The 15,317-nt window shown below is 43.2% G+C and overlaps 2 protein-coding genes and 1 long non-coding RNA gene across 3 annotated transcripts in view; 1 reads left to right on the top strand and 2 right to left on the bottom strand.

Annotated features, from left to right (window-relative positions):
• Positions 1-240: 240 nt before the first annotated feature.
• LOC119772970 lies at positions 241-751 on the top strand. The gene is made up of 4 exons (XR_005279323.1): positions 241-329; positions 446-496; positions 568-612; positions 708-751. It is a non-coding gene; the product is annotated as an uncharacterized LOC119772970 (long non-coding RNA).
• A 2,780-nt stretch (positions 752-3,531) lies between these two features.
• On the bottom strand, positions 3,532-9,571 carry arg1 (arginase 1). The gene is made up of 8 exons (XM_038269700.1): positions 9,401-9,571; positions 9,259-9,331; positions 6,104-6,278; positions 4,580-4,739; positions 4,415-4,509; positions 4,237-4,341; positions 3,961-4,097; positions 3,532-3,887 (listed from the first exon to the last, which is right to left on the bottom strand). Exons 1-8 carry the CDS (start codon positions 9,554-9,556, stop codon positions 3,724-3,726), a joined length of 1,065 nt encoding a protein of 354 aa, XP_038125628.1. The 5' UTR covers positions 9,557-9,571; the 3' UTR covers positions 3,532-3,723.
• Positions 9,572-10,580: 1,009 nt separating this feature from the next.
• The window catches only part of heatr1 (HEAT repeat containing 1), a 30,174-nt gene continuing 25,437 nt past the window's right edge, over positions 10,581-15,317 (bottom strand). Inside the window, exons 36-45 of the mRNA XM_038269703.1 lie at positions 15,001-15,296; positions 14,706-14,856; positions 14,449-14,628; positions 14,235-14,369; positions 14,056-14,160; positions 13,819-13,981; positions 13,586-13,731; positions 11,095-11,253; positions 10,915-11,023; positions 10,581-10,759 (exon numbers count right to left, since the gene is read on the bottom strand). Of these exons, the coding sequence (XP_038125631.1) occupies positions 10,671-10,759; positions 10,915-11,023; positions 11,095-11,253; positions 13,586-13,731; positions 13,819-13,981; positions 14,056-14,160; positions 14,235-14,369; positions 14,449-14,628; positions 14,706-14,856; positions 15,001-15,296 (1,533 nt within the window). The 3' untranslated portion in view covers positions 10,581-10,670. The remainder of the gene's footprint in view (positions 10,760-10,914; positions 11,024-11,094; positions 11,254-13,585; positions 13,732-13,818; positions 13,982-14,055; positions 14,161-14,234; positions 14,370-14,448; positions 14,629-14,705; positions 14,857-15,000; positions 15,297-15,317) is intronic.

The following is a 15,317-nucleotide window of genomic DNA, read 5'->3' as shown; positions in this document are numbered from 1 at the left end:
CTAGGTGTTCATAAAAGCCTCGTTCTCAGGCTAGGTGTTCATAAAAGCCTCGTTCTCAGGCTAGGTGTTCATAAAAGCCTCGTTCTCAGGCTAGGTGTTCATAAAAGCCTCGTTCTCAGGCTAGGTGTTCATAAAAGCCTCGTTCTCAGGCTAGGTGCTCATAAAAGCCTCGTTCTCAGGCTAGGTGCTCATAAAAGCCTCGTTCTCAGGCTACTTGCATATTTCAGTGTGTCACCTTAATCTGAATTTATAATTCAAATGTATGCAGACGCATTGCAGCCTTTATTGATCCAGGGCCATGGTCTGAGAAGACAGGGAGAGACCTTGAAGTATGTTTGTAATTATCAAAGTGTAAAATGTTTGCAGTAAAACACATATTTATCGCTCATATATTGTTGTACTTTTCTCTCATTTTACATGTGTCTTTTTGCTTCTCTTTGCTCAGCATTTTCCTCTTCAGTCCAACGGACATGACTGTGGGATCTTCATGTTAATGGTATTCACTGCTTACTTAAAGCTTTTACTCATGGCTCAAACTGTGTGTTACAGTTATTTGATGTTTTACAGTATGCCCTCTGCATCAGCACATCAACCCCATTTACCTTTTCCCAGGTATGTTTATTTTAGTTTTTGGGGGGTTGATTACATTGAAATTCTTCTAGCCACTTGTAATTTTTATTATACTTGCTTTTGCCTGTTTTTTCAAGTGGGAGATGCCAACCATTCGCCGTTGGTGGTGCCTCCAGATAATCGAGAGGTTTTGCATTGAAGGGTACCTTCACACAGGAAACTTCAATGTCTTCTGTATTTTAGTTTACTATGTGCTAATGATCCTGTTGTTCCATTCAAAGGCATGGACAACGATTTGCTCACTGGACAGAAGAATCCTCCCATCTTCTTGAAGGAATCCTGGAACCATTCTTTAGGGTTCCAAAGTCCACCAGTGCAGAGACTTCCCCCAGAAATGGTGATGGTGGAGAGGGCAATGCGAAGGTGTGTGTTTAATGTTTAGTGCTAGTGTAGCGAGGGTGAAAAGCATCAAGCTCCTGGTTCTGCTCTTTTCCTGATCACCTCTTTTGAAACTACAGAATTGAGTCACGTGTGTATATATATACTATATAGTATTTTACGTTTTTTTATGTACTTTTTTCATACTTTAGGGACAGACACAGACCCTGAGGGACTTGCATAAAGCATGGGACTGGATTCAACAGCACAAAGCCTTATTCTGTGGGGAAATAGGAGAACCTGAAGTCTTACAGGTGAGCAAGCCCAGGCAGAAAATGGCCCTTGAAGGATACAGTTCTGCAAAGGATCCCTTCTTAATTTCCTTCCAGTATCAGGAAGACATGGAAATGTTTTACATCAACTGTGTTGATGTAATGGGACTAAAGGTCAATACCATGTTTTGCGAGCATAGTTCTTAGAATGTTTGTATAGTCAGTTCTTAATAAGTTTTAAAGGTTTTCTTTCTCTCTCTGAATTATTTTATTCTCTGCCCAACTTTTCTAACTACCATTTTTTTAATAATGTATGCTTTGGCTTTGTTATGTGTTCTTTGTTCTATTCCCTGTTTGGTTTTTGTAAAAAATAAACAATGTGAGCATTAATGACGAGGTCTTCTCCTGTTTTTGATGTGTACACCAGAGGGCGCTAAAATATCAACTGATAACTTTAACGTTCTTAAAAAATCTATTTTATACAAGAGTATTTGTGTTCAAGTTTATTATACAACTTTATGTAATGTAAAACATTACAATATGGATTATATATATATCTATATATATATATATATATATATCTATATATATATATATATATAGATATATATATATATGTGTGTGTGTAAACAAAATTAATGTTATTAAGGAATAAAATACATTTTTTTTTCTCAAATAAAAAAATAATAGAGTGCATTCACTCTATTATCATAGAGTGCATCAGATAAACGTTACGCAATAATATATTCCCAGACTGCTCCTGGCATGTCTGATGATGACGTCAAGCAATACAATGGATTGAATTTAAAAAGCATCCATTTCTTCCAGAAAAGTCTTCAATATTGTCTTTACGGTGTAGTTTAGTGTTCTTTAATTATTTAAGGATATAAATAAAGTTTTTTCAGTACCGTAATTACATTATTTTTTGGCGACCCGGAAGTTATTCTGTTCGCGCAGGCGCAAATGAGCTGATGGTACGGATCGTGCTACCGGTACGGATCGGGTAGCGACAAGCACCTAGCTAGCTAGCTAAATATTAGCTTGGTGCTAGCTAGCTAGCTAGGTCCTGGTTACGTTTTAGCGAGCACCAAGCTAGCTAGCTAAATATTAGCTTGGTTCTGGGTAGCTAGCTAGCTAGCTTGGTGCTAGCTAAAATTTAACCAGCACCTAGCTAGCTAGCTAAAAATTTAATTTGTTAAATAAGTATTATATAATATAATGTATATAATATTATGTATACATTATATTATATATATATATATATATTTTAAATAGTTTGTTATTAAATATTTAGTTAAAATAATAAATATGTAGTTTGGAAAAATAAATATGTAGCTTGCTGATAATTGTTTTAACTAACAATCTAAGTATTTAGTTTGGAACTTTGATTTTTATAAATGAATGACATAGTGAGGAAATTACCTCCTTATTTTCCTTGTAAAATAAACTAAATAGCAATAAATATTTCCCCTAATTTTTGACTGCTTCACTTTACAAAGGGCTCCCATAGATAGTTCTTTTTTTTGTTCACAATCTTTGTTGTTGAGGTTGACCTAACGTACAGTAAAAAGTAATTGTCAGTGGAGGTAGTTCACCATTCTGTCATGAATACTTTAAACACTTTAAGAAATTGTTTCAGATGTTAAAGATCAAAACACTAAATATTTTCCCTGATTTTATTTATCTTTTATTTATCTTTTATTTATTTGTACTCATTGCTTTCCTTTATTCTTTAAAACAAAATTAAGTTGTACATAACCCTTTATTATAGTCTCTTTCATTCTTTACAATAATTTAATGGACAGCTACTTTTTACTTTTATTAAAATAGAAATTTGTAGAATCAGTGCATTTTCTTTGTACTCTAGCTTTGCACAAGAAAACAAAACATCTTATTTCCTATATAAAACAGTAATCAGGAGTTAATTGAAAACTTGTGTGCTAACTAATTTTTAAATATTATTTCAGTTTAATATGGGAAAAAGTCAGCATGAAACTTTAATCTCAGAATTCTGACTTTAATCTGAGAATTGTGGATCTTAATGTAGATGGGCCCCATGAAGGCAGAGATGTGGAGCACTCAGCTTCACTGACAAAGATGTGAGTTATTTGGGAGGAACAGGAACACATTGGTGGAAAATGATGGAACTAGGTGACTTTTTACGTGCTTTTTCACGAATGGAGGAGCAGTGATTAAAACAAGAGATCTAGTCTCTAAAACAGACGTGGCTACAGCTTGATGCTAACATGTTTTTTGTTTGTTTGTCCGTCAGAATTCTCAGATTAAAGTCAGATTTCTGACTTTTTTTCTCATACTGAAATAAAGTTAAAAAATCTGTTAACTTGTTTTATTTTTCCAGTGGCCCTAATCCTCGTCTGTAGCTTAGTGACTGATTTAGCTGTGACAGTTTCCAGCTGAGTACTTTAAGGCCTCCCAGCAGCGGTGCTGTTAGATTCATAGCAACGTGATGCTTTCAGGGACGCCTCAGACAGTGGAGTCCTCCTCACGGCTCTGGGAGGGAATAATCCAGCAGGTGGTTTCCTTCCCGCAGACGTCCGAAGCATCCGAGCAGAATGTCGACCGCCATGCTGACCGTGGAGTGGACCTGCCCCTCCGTTTGCCCCCTCAGAGGGTTCACCTCCACCAAGTCCACGGCGGAGAGCAGACCTGAGGACGTTCTGAGTGATTCAGCTGCACTTATACGGTTCTGCCTGTAGGTGGCGGTAAACATGGCTCCTACCTGTCTGACAGAGCTGCTCTGTGATGAACAGCCCCTCTCGGTAGCTCAGGCCTCCTACCACAGGGGTTCCTGTTGCCGGGGCAACAGAGGGGTCGATAGCGTCGATGTCGAAGCTCAGGTGAATCGGTTTCTTTGCTCTTTAAAGACAAACCAAGCAATTAGAAATCATTTTTGGGGGTTAGGGTCCTTCCAGGTGTCTGATGGGACCCCAGGAAGCTCCGGGTTTGGTCTCTATTCCCGCCTGAACAGAAATGCTCTGAACCAGCTGAGGCTCACCTTTCCCACAGGTAGTCACATGTCTCCTCCATGACCCTGGCCACGCCCAGCTGGTCCACCTGTGACATGGAGAACACCTTCACTCCCAGCAGCTTCAGGATGTAGCTTTGGATTAGAGAAGGTCGCGTTTTAGACACCGATTAGGTCAAATTGCTGCGGTTCTGGCCGCCGGACTCACTGCTCCGCCGGATCGACGTCTCTCAGGCCGACGTAGACCAGGTCCCTGGAGGACACGCAGGGCTTCATCCAGGAGAAGTTTGGTAGCTCAGGAACCTGCAGCGGAGGAGAGCATCAGAGGAACCTGCTCTGCGGTTAACGCGTACAGCCAGGAGGGGGCGCTCACCTTCGACCGAAGCTCGTACAGGAGGTACGACATGGGCTGGCCGTGGAGGTTTCCTGTGTACGAGGTCAGCGGTGTGTTGACGTCAGCGTGGGCGTCCACCCACACCACGCTGAGGGGGCCCGCCGCCGCGGCGTGACCGTGGATGGAGCCAATGGCCAGACTGAAGACAGGACAGGTTTAACGGTTCTGGTTCGGTTTCTATTTACGATGAAAACAGGGGAGCCTAGAATCTATTTATTATTAAAATGATCATTTCTGCAATTTTTCTTCAAATAAGTGTATTTTTTCTGGTATTGAAAAAGTAGGTGACCAAAGGTATCAAGTAACAAAGTACAAATACTTTGTTACCTTAAGTAGAAATGCTGGCTATCTATACTTTACTGGATTCATTATTTTTTACTTTCTTATCTATGACGGAGTATCAGGGCCAGGCTAGAGTTTTTTTTCCTTCTATTTCGAGAATAAAGTAATAAAATTACGAGAATAAAGTCGTAATATTAAGAGAATAAAGTCCTAAATTACGAGAAACAAATTGCATTTTATGACAACTCCTACGAGAATCCCTTTCTTCCCTAGAATGAGGAATGTGGAGCATCATGTGAAGTTATACTTTAGCATCGGTTTGACCAATCAGGAAATCTTTTAGCAGCAGCATCAAACTGGGCAGGATGTCAAAGTGGACTCTGGTTGCTGATTGGTGGAGCTGGTCGGCTGTCATCTGCTGGGCGGAGCTCCAAGCTTTCTTTCTGAAACGGGTTTGTTGTATGAAGACTTTATTCTTGTAATTTCACGACTTTATTCCCGTAATGTTACAACTTTATTCTCAAAATAGAAGGAAGATAAAATTCTCTAGCCTGGCCCTAATACTCTGTCGTACTATTCCTTACATTTCTGTTGGTGTATAAAAAAAATAAATAAAAAAAACATCAAAATAATTAGTTTCATCCAGACAATTAATTTCTTTGTGGTTGGACTCAGTGCTGCCCCAACCTGTTGCTCACCACAAACCAAAATAAACAGTTTTTCAAGATGATGCAAAGTTAAACGTGTCGCTGTTACCATTAGTTAAAAAAATTAATAAATGAAGTCTAAGGAAGTTATCATCCAGAATTGTAGAAAAATTTTCCTTTAATAGGGTAGAGCATTAAAGCATTTTTTCCTGCATTACTTTTACTTTTATACTTTAAGTAGTTTTAAAAATGCTACTTTTACACTTTTATTGGAGTAAAAAGCTGAAGTTGATCCTCTAACTTCTAAAAAGTGTTTTAATCAGCAGGATGAATACTTTTGACACCTCTGTAAGAGAGAAACTTTGCCAAAGGATAAAATTTACATTTAAAATAAGAAAAAAGAACTACAGTCTCTTATTTCAAGTGCATGTTATCTAATTATCTTATTTTAAGGGTAAAACTACTAATTCCATTGGCAGATCATCTTATTTTCCTACTTAAATTAAGGATATTTTAAGAAATGTTTACTAATTTTCAGAAAGTTATTGCAGATGAAGCCGTTATGTCTGCTGACCTGTGGTCTCCTCCCAGGACCACTGCTGTGTGTCCGTCCCTCTTCACTGTCTGCACCGCCTCCGACAGCCTCTGGTTGGCGCTGCCCACCGCCCGGACACGTTTAGATCCCCTGACCGGCTCATCCAGCACAAAGTCCTCAAACGTCAGGTTCCCATAATCCTTCACTGCACAGCCTGAGCAAACAGAATCAACATAGAGATTGATTTCTAGAGCAGCCTCTTGGTGTCATGTTGATCATTTCCTTCCGGGTGAGCATTAACAAACATCTGTCACCAATAACAGCTAAGGACATGTCCACCTGAGGACGGCTCTGTCCATGCAGCTTAGGCGTCCTGAGAGGAACGCCCTCTGCAGCTGCAGGGGTTCACTTCAGGAGCTGCTGGGGAAACATTAACGCCTGAGGGAGGGAGGACAGTTATTCAATGAGCGCCGTGGAGCAGAGCTTCCATGGAGGTCAGAGTTCAACATGATCCAAACATCAACCTTTCTACCTGGTGGCACCTCCATCTCCGTTTAGACTTGGGATCCTAATTAGGATGTTTATGGAAAAGATCAGACTAATAACCCTAATATTTAATTTGGAGATAAATATTTATTTAACAAACAAAATATTTAATTTGTTAAATAAATATTTAGCTCCAGACTAAATATTTCTTTAACAAAGTAAGATTTTTATAAAGGAATGAATGAGCGTGAAAAAATTACTTGGAAAAAAAAAACTTTATTTTTCTCTGAAAAGACGCTAAATAACCATAATTATTGCTCCTAATTTTTAACTGCTTCACTTTACAAATGGCTCCTCATGTTGTTTTATTTTGGAAGGTATTTAGATGTATTGATTCCACTCTGGAACCATCACAGGACGCCATCTGGTGGCCATTAGCGGTATTGGTTAGTGAGCGGACCTTTTTTTTTATATATATATTTTATTAGAAAAAGTTTTATAATACAGAAAAAAGTACAATTTACGGTGAACAATCACCAGGGGTTTGAGCAAAGAAAAAAAAGAAAAGAAAAGTAAAAGTAATTAAATAAAAGTAAAAATAGTAACAGTAAATAGAAGCATATAAAGGGATTATATAAATACTTCAGTTTTTCTAAACTTGGATGTGTGACGTCATCGGAGCTGTCCTTTGAGACATCTGATTGGCGGTCGTAATAGAGAGTAGCTACGTGGAGGAGGAAAGACGCACAGCAGCACTCAGTGAATATTAACCAGCAGCTACTTCAATGTTTAAGTAAAAGTTAGGAGACGGTTTGGTTAAAAAAAATAGAAATGGCACCAAAAAATCTGTTTGTTAAAGATAAGAAACTTTTTCAGATAAAAATGGCAACAGATTGTAAGTTTATACAAATTAGTATTTTAATGCAAGAAGCTTGAGAAAACATAGTTAAAATGTTCTTTACTAGTTACAAAAACAAATTCTCAGAGGTCCATGACTCCCAGTTACAGGATAAAATTAACGCGTTTTCTTATTTTACAGACAGAATCAGACTGCAGAGCTTCTAAATATCATGAAATGTTGTTTCTTGCATCATCATATTAGTAATAAATCTTTTTAAACAGCACAGAGAGAAGCCGGGAGAGCAGCAGATTTAAAGGTGAAACAGATTTACTGGGATAATCAACACGCAATAAAATATATCTCCAAGTTTACCACAAAGTTTACAAGAAAGAAATCTGCTATGCTATATTTAAAATGAAGCATATCCATATTTTTCTGGATGGATGGAATTGAAATTGTACTTCTAGGTAAATCTTCTTCTGATATATTGATTTTGGAATCAGAATCGGCTGTTATTTATTTTTTTTATACATTAATGTTTTTGGGCCTATATATATATATATATATATATATATATATATATAATGCACTAAAAGGCATCTCTCTATCAATAAATATAAATATCAGTTATTCTGGTTCTCTGTGTTCTCAACAACAGGAAAGCATTTAATAAATAGATGTTTGAGCTCATTTTTGGAAAATAAAAAAATCCAAATGAAAGCGTTCAGTTGGAGTAACTGTAGGTCCATCAGCCCCCACCCTTAGAGCGCCCCCACCCTGCAAAAAATGTAAATCTAAATAACTAATTTTTTCTTAAAATAAGTAATTTTTTTCTTGAATTGAGGGGGCAAGTGAGACACTTTGCCAATGGAACAAGAAAATTTACATTTAAAATAAGAAAAAATAACTGCATTGTTTTATTTCAAATGCATATTGTCTAATTATCTTGTTCTAAGAGTAAAAATAATAATTCCATTGGCAAACGATCTTATTTACCTGCTCAAATTAAGAGTAAATTTACTAAATTTAAGAATTTTTGTACTTATTTCTAGATCGTTTTTGCAGCGCACCCTTAGAACGCCCCCACCAACTTTCATCACTAAGTTACACCCTTGCTTGGATGAGTGAAAATCTGCAGCATGGTGGATCTATTGTTAGATTTTCTACTTTCTCATTAGGTCTGAGGACGCCCTCTGAGTTCTCAGAAGAAAAATGAGTCAAACTGGTTCCTTCTGTTTATTCATAGCAGGAGCAGGAACAGAAACAGGCAGTGCGTCACGCTGCCATCAGCACCAAGGACAGTGACCTGAACTTCTGGACTTTCAGGTTGGTTTAACCTTGAGCCCAAAGCCTGCAGGTGGAGAAGCAGAACCGAACCGAACCGCAGACAGGATGGAGATATTCTTCTATTCTCGGTTTGAAAACATGTTCAGATCATTGATAAGAAGAGACTTTTTAAAAACACGCTGAACAGATGAGGAGGAAAAACAAACAAACGCATGAAAACTATTCCTTTCAACATTTGAGGATATTTAAAATAAAAATGAGCATTAAATCCATTTATAAAACTAAAAACCCTTCAGTCTATATTAAAACAAACATTAAGATATTAAATTGGAATTAATCTAAAGTCCAGTTTTATTTCCACAGATAAACATTAACTGGTTTTCTGGAAAACCTCCTGAACTGTTTGGTTTGTGTGAAGATTTGCTTCCTGGCGGTTAAACATAAATCAGGTTGTTTATTCTGGGATGGAAATAATCCACAGACTCTTCATTTGGCCTCAAGTTTCCAAACTTTTCCTAAAAGTAGGAAACTTTTTGGGACGTTTGGCTGTTTATCCGAGCCGTGACGTCACGCCGCTCACCCTGCAGCTGCAGCCGGTCCAGGAGTCCCGCTGCTCGGATCCGGTCCGGTCCAGACTCCACTCCATGCCTGGACTGAAACACGCGGAAAGGTCACTGCGCGCCGGGCGTCCACCGACGCACGCACGGTGCACGCGCTCTCACCTGTCCCTTGGAGAAAGGGGCTCCGATGATCCCTGCTGAGAGCTGCTGAGGATGAGGAGGATGGTGAAGGCTCCGCTTCAAGAGCTGCTGCAGCGTGCGCGCGCTCTGCATGCTGACATGCGGATGGTTGGAGCGGAACCCCCGCGAGCCGCTCATAAACCCTGCGTGACGTCACAGGCGGACAGGTGGAGACACCGCGGCGTCACTGATCTGGTCTGACCTCAAACCAGCAGTTTAAAGACGACCAAACCTTTTTATTCACATTTTCCTTTATATTGATTTTTGAAACAAACAAACCCATATTTTCCTGTATGAAAGCTGGTGAAACTAAAATTAAAATACTTTTTATCAGAACCGAAATAAAAGGTGGAACTGTTTAACTGGATGTTTTTAAATCAGCAGGACTTCAGAGGATCATCAGCTTCAGTTTGGACCAAAAAACCTTGATATGCAGGAGGGCCAAACCACCCCTTTAATAAAGTGATATAATAACTTCTGAATATTATGAGGCAAACAGGCCGTTTTATTAAGATGAAAGCTTCTATAGTTATGAACTAACTTCTCCTAAAATGCAACATTTAACTCAGAGGACAGAGTTTAGATATTCTGATCTCCTTCGCTTACTGGGGCCATCTAGTGGTGGATTCAGGGAGGGATTTACCATTAGGCAATACTCGGCAGTTGCCTAGGGCTCCAAGTTCCAAATGATGCAAAGAGCAGTGTTGCCAACTTAGTGCTTTAGTCGCTATATTTAGCCACTTTTCAGACCCCTCTAGCACTTTGATTTCTAAAAAGCTCCTAGCGCCAAATCTAGAGACTTTTTTCTGCTACTGGAGACTTTGGAGACAACATCTAAAAGCAGCGAACTCTGCTCTCCAGAGCGAGTAGATTGGTAACCCCGCCTCCTGCTCTCCTCTATCTTGTCTGCTGTCATGATTCATGCAGCTATTATTTCATCCAAATGAAAAATGGAGAACAGAGAAGCAGATCATGGCTTGTCTACAGTGAAAAGAAGGACTGGGTTATTTACTTTGGCCTTTTTGGAAACACAATCCCGCCCCCTTGATAATCGACCAATCACATTCACTTTGTTCACTCGTGTAAAGTCGGGCACCACTTGGGAGAAACAGTTGGAACAGCCGCTTCTCTACAACTTTAAGATGAAAAACAGGCAAGTTTTAGTTTAGAAAATTAAAACATTTATTGATCAGGTAAAAACAGCATTTTGTTCTGGTTCCTCCTCAGAACGTCCTAAAGGTGGGCCGTGATGCTAGAAGTAGCTCTGCAGAGGTTCTCCCAGGATGTTCTCCATCTCCTGGATCACCTTCTGGACCTGCTGCTCCACTTCCTCACACTCATCTGAAAAGCAAAGAAACAAACCGTTCAGCTCCACAGGAGCAGCTTCTGAACGGTTCTGGTTCTGAATGGGTCGGTGACTACATGTTAAACATGGACCCTGGTTCTGAACCGAACCAGAACCGGTTCAGATCCGTCACCAATCGTTTTCCCCTCACCCTCCATGAGTTCTGCCAGGAATGGGATGGTCTCAGGCAGCAGAACCACGTAGTTCTCTTTCAGTTTGGACGCCAGCTCCATCAGCAGGAGGAGGGAGGAGAAGCGGACCTGCAGAGGAGGAGCAGATGATCAGAGGAGGAACAAACAGGCCGACCGTCTGGGCGTCCGGCTGAGCTCACCTTGGCGTCGCTGTGCCTCGTCTTCAGCAGGACCTGGTAGTTCAGGGTTTTCCACTGAGCGTCGTCAGCCAGCGCCACGGAGAACTGACCCACGCAGGGAACCAGGTGCTGGGTGACCCGGTTCTGGTAGGTCTGCGGCCCGCCCAGCCCGTTCTCCAGCTGCACACAGGAGCAGAGCTTCAGCAACTGTTCTTTCAGGATTAAATGCAGAGTTCTTTCTGCACAGTGTTGCCAACTCCTCAGCAAGAAAAGTCGCTATTGGCTCTCCTAGAAAGCGCCAGATGACATCATCGCCTTATCTGCTTATGTCATCCAGCTGCAGCAGATTCTGAATCATTAATTTTTTTAATCTCTTTTTTTTGCTGTCTGTCAAAACAGGGGATATAAATAGGACATTTATATGAGCTGCTTTGCAGGAAGGAAGAAACGTGGTGATTTGAAGAGTTTATAAAAACTTTTACAAAAAGAAGTAAAGCCATTTAGTTCCACACTCCAGCAACTGGGGGCATTAATGCACCATTTACCATCTAGAAAAACTATAAACAAAAACACAAAGAAGAAGAAATTAGCAGCGGTGCAAAGACACACGCAGACCAGAGGAGCAGAAGGGAAGAGAATGAGGCTGTAGGGCGAAAATAAGGTTATTTTAAGAGACAACTGGGCTAGTTAAAAATTATTTTCATGATTGAATTTTTCAATCTAGGGCGGGATTAGCAGCAGCTTTGCAAATTTAATCTGCAATCTGTATTTGAATTGGAAAAGTTTACTATCTGCTGCAGGGCAGGCAGCCGCTATGCAGGATGGCAGCAGAGAGAGGGAGGGAGAAATTGTACTTCGCTAACTGCATGCAGCGAGGCTAACAGAGTGCAGCGAGGCTAACAGAGTGCAGCGAGGCTAACTGACTGCAGCAAGGCTAACTGGGTGCAGCGAGGCTAACAGCGAGGCTAATTGCGTGCAGCGAGGCTAACTGCCGGCAGCGAGGCAAACTGCGTGCAGCGAGTCTAACAGCGAGGCTAATTGCGTGCAGCGAGGCTAACTGCCTGCAGCGAGGCTAACTGCGTGCAGCGAGGCTAACAGCCAGGCTAATTGCGTGCAGCGAGGCTAACTGCCGGCAGCGAGGCTAACTGCGTGCAGCGAGTCTAACAGCGAGGCTAATTGCGTGCAGCGAGGCTAACTGCCGGCAGCGAGGCTAACTGCGTGCAGCGAGTCTAACAGCGAGGCTAATTGCGTGCAGCGAGGCTAACTGCGTGCAGCGAGGCTAACAGCGAGGCTAATTGCGTGCAGCGAGGCTAACTGCGTGCAGCGAGGCTAACAGCGAGGCTAATTGCGTGCAGCGAGGCTAACAGCGAGGCTAATTGCGTGCAGCGAGGCTAACTGCGTGCAGTGAGGCTAATTGCGTGCAGCGAGGCTAACTGCTGGCAGCGAGGCTAACTGCGTGCAGCGAGGCTAACAGCGAGGCTAACTGATTGCAGCGAGGCTAACTGCGTGCAGCGAGGCTAACAGCGAGGCTAATTGCATGCAGCGAGGCTAACTGCCGGCAGCGAGGCTAACTGCTTGCAGCGAGGCTAACTGATTGCAGCGAGGCTAACAGCGAGGCTAATTGCATGCAGCGAGGCTAACTGCCGGCAGCGAGGCTAACTGCGTGCAGCGAGGCTAACAGCGAGGCTAATTGCGCGCAGCGAGGCTAACTGCCGGCAGCGAGGCTAACTGCGTGCAGCGAGGCTAATTGCGTGCAGCGAGGCTAACTGCGAGGCTAATTGCGTGCAGCGAGGCTAACTGCGTGCAGTGAGGCTAATTGCGTGCAGCGAGGCTAACTGCGTGCAGTGAGGCTAACTGCGTGCAGCGAGGCTAACAGCGAGGCTAATTGCGTGCAGCGAGGCTAACTGCGTGCAGCGAGGCTAACTGCGTGCAGTGGGGCTAATTGCGTGCAGCGAGGCTAACTGCGTGCAGTGAGGCTAACTGCGTGCAGTGAGGCTAACTGCGTGCAGTGAGGCTAATTGCGTGTAGTGAGGCTAAGGCTTTATCCTGCTTTCCCTGCCTCCTTTTTCCAAAGGTCAGGATCTGAGCCAGCCTGGATAAAGACAGCTAGGACTGATTTAAAGAACTTTTTAGAAAAGGCAAAGAAGAATGAACAATAAAAACATTCTGAGAAAATAAATTTATATATATAAAAAAAAAGCTGACTAATAGCTTCCCCATTATTAAACTGGTTCATTATTTTTTTAGGTTTGTGAAACAATATTGGACAAAAGACAGATTTACCTTCACAGCTTTAGAAGGACAAGATTTATGGACAGAAAGTAAACCTGGACATGAAATGATGTTTTGTTTTTCTAATGTTTTTTTTATTGTTGGCATTCATATAAATAAACTGATGTGATAACTTAGTAAACGTTTGAATGGCTTTTGGTAAATTGTGAATTTATAGCCGCTGCTGATAGGGGTCTGAAGAGGCGCTAAATTTAGAGTCAAAATCAGTGAGGTGTCTCACCTGGTCCACCAGCGGACCCAGCAGGGCGTCGGCTCGCTCTTTGCTCAGGAACCTCTGTGTGTCGTACAGGAAGATCTTCTGCAGAACGTCAAGGACCAGCTGAAGCAGCAGGCAGTTCTTCTCTTCCGAGTCAAAGACGAGCTCATCTGGAACGGACAGAAGGTCAGACAGCAGGCGTGACTAATCAGCAGGATTCCTGCAGAGGAGGCGTGTTCTGGAGAACGTTCAGGAACCTGTTCTGGAGCTGTTGGTCTGTTTCAGCACGTCAGCCAGAGGTTTCACCAAGCTTCCTGCAAACAGGACGAAGAGTCCTTTGAGCCGCTCGGCGATGCGGTCGCAGAGGCGGTAAAACGTCAGCAGGCGCTCCTTCCTGTCCGATTTGGTCCAATCGAAGAGCTGCAGAGGATAAACAGATGGCTTCAGTCACGGTTCTGCAGAGAATCACTGCAAAGAGTTCAACCCAGAGTCACCTTGAAGAAGAGTGGCCTGAACGTGACCTCGGACAGCTTCATCACCATGGTGATCAGACAGTCGATGACTCCGCCCTCAACCTGCCACGCCCTCTGCAGATCGCCCTGATAGGACAGAGGGAGAGATTCGTCTTAAAGCGGGTCAGAACCAGACCGACCTCCATCTTCCCGATGCTAACCTGTGAGCGCTTGGCCCGGAAGTCCAGCGCCGTCAGGAAGAAGGTGGTGAGCTCTGATTGGTGGACGGCAAGCTGCTCGCTGTCCATCTGAGCGATGTGTTCCTTCAGGACGCTCATCAGCGCCTCCAGCTGGTCCTGCAGGGAAACGAGCCGAGCCTCAGCAGAAAGAATAATTGCTAGCGATGGTTGTGATCGGATCAGGAACACCGCTCACCTTCCTGTCCTCCACCATAGAGCTGTAACACCTAGAGAGGGTCGGCAGCAGGACCCGGGGGGGCAACTTGGTGGCCAGTGTGCTTCTCAGGGATGAGACACGGAGGCAGAGCTGGGCGGAAGGCGAGGATGAGGAGGAGGAAGAGGAGGAGGTCTCTGTGAGGCGAGTCAGGCGGCACACCTGCAGGGACACGGCGTAGGACGGTGAGCCCACCGAGGGGCGCTGACCCAATTATGACCGCCGCTCTGGTGCGTTACCTGGAGTATGATGTCCTGCAGGTACGGGCTGATGAAGTGCGGCAGCGTCTCTGTGACGCGCTGCAGCGCGGTGACGGCGCTGAGCTGGTAGATCTCATTGGTTAGCAGCTCCTTCCTGTCACTGAGCACGTGCAGCACAGCTGGCATCAACCTGCAAGACGAGCAGCGGAACAGGTGAGTGGAGGAACAGGTGAGCGGATGAAGAGGTGAGCAGATGAAGAGGTGAGCAGATGAAGAGGTGAGCAGTGTGCCGTGGAGGCACTAGAGCACAGACTGGGTAACCTGACCCGGTTACCTTGGTAACTGAGGGATGGCGAGCGCCTTGAGCTCAGTGACCACCTCTGCGATACAAAGCAGAGCGCTGCCGATAACGTTCTTCTCCTCCTTCGTCGTCGTTACGATGTCCACTACCATCAGCAGCACGGGAACAAACACCTCCTGGTGGGCGGAGCCAAAATTGCGACAGAGCAGCTTGAGGCTGTAGAGCGCGGTCTGCCTGTTGATGGCCTGCTCCGCCTCCTCAGACTCCTTCCCAGGACTCTTCCTAACGACGGCCAGGAGGTCGGAGGTCATCTGTAGGAGTGCCGACACCTGAAGGGAACAAAGCGGCGT

The sequence above is a fragment of the Cyprinodon tularosa genome, unplaced genomic scaffold (assembly GCF_016077235.1).
Source record: "Cyprinodon tularosa strain WSP-4 unplaced genomic scaffold, ASM1607723v1 ctg736, whole genome shotgun sequence".
Taxonomy (NCBI): Eukaryota; Metazoa; Chordata; class Actinopteri; order Cyprinodontiformes; family Cyprinodontidae; genus Cyprinodon; species Cyprinodon tularosa.
This window is presented reverse-complemented; position numbering and strand designations above follow the sequence as displayed.

What these genes read in the sequence shown, in the direction of transcription:
- arg1 (XM_038269700.1), bottom strand. Translation starts at nt 9,556, where the DNA reads ATGAGCGGCTCGCGGGGGTTCCGCTCCAACCATCCGCATGTCAGCATG. An exon ending in GACGTCGATCCGGCGGAGCA is followed by an intron (nt 4,342 to 4,414) that starts GTGAGTCCGGCG and finishes TCTAATCCAAAG; the next exon opens with CTACATCCTGAAGCTGCTGG. An exon ending in AGAGCAGCTCTGTCAGACAG is followed by an intron (nt 3,888 to 3,960) that starts GTAGGAGCCATG and finishes GAACGTCCTCAG; the next exon opens with GTCTGCTCTCCGCCGTGGAC.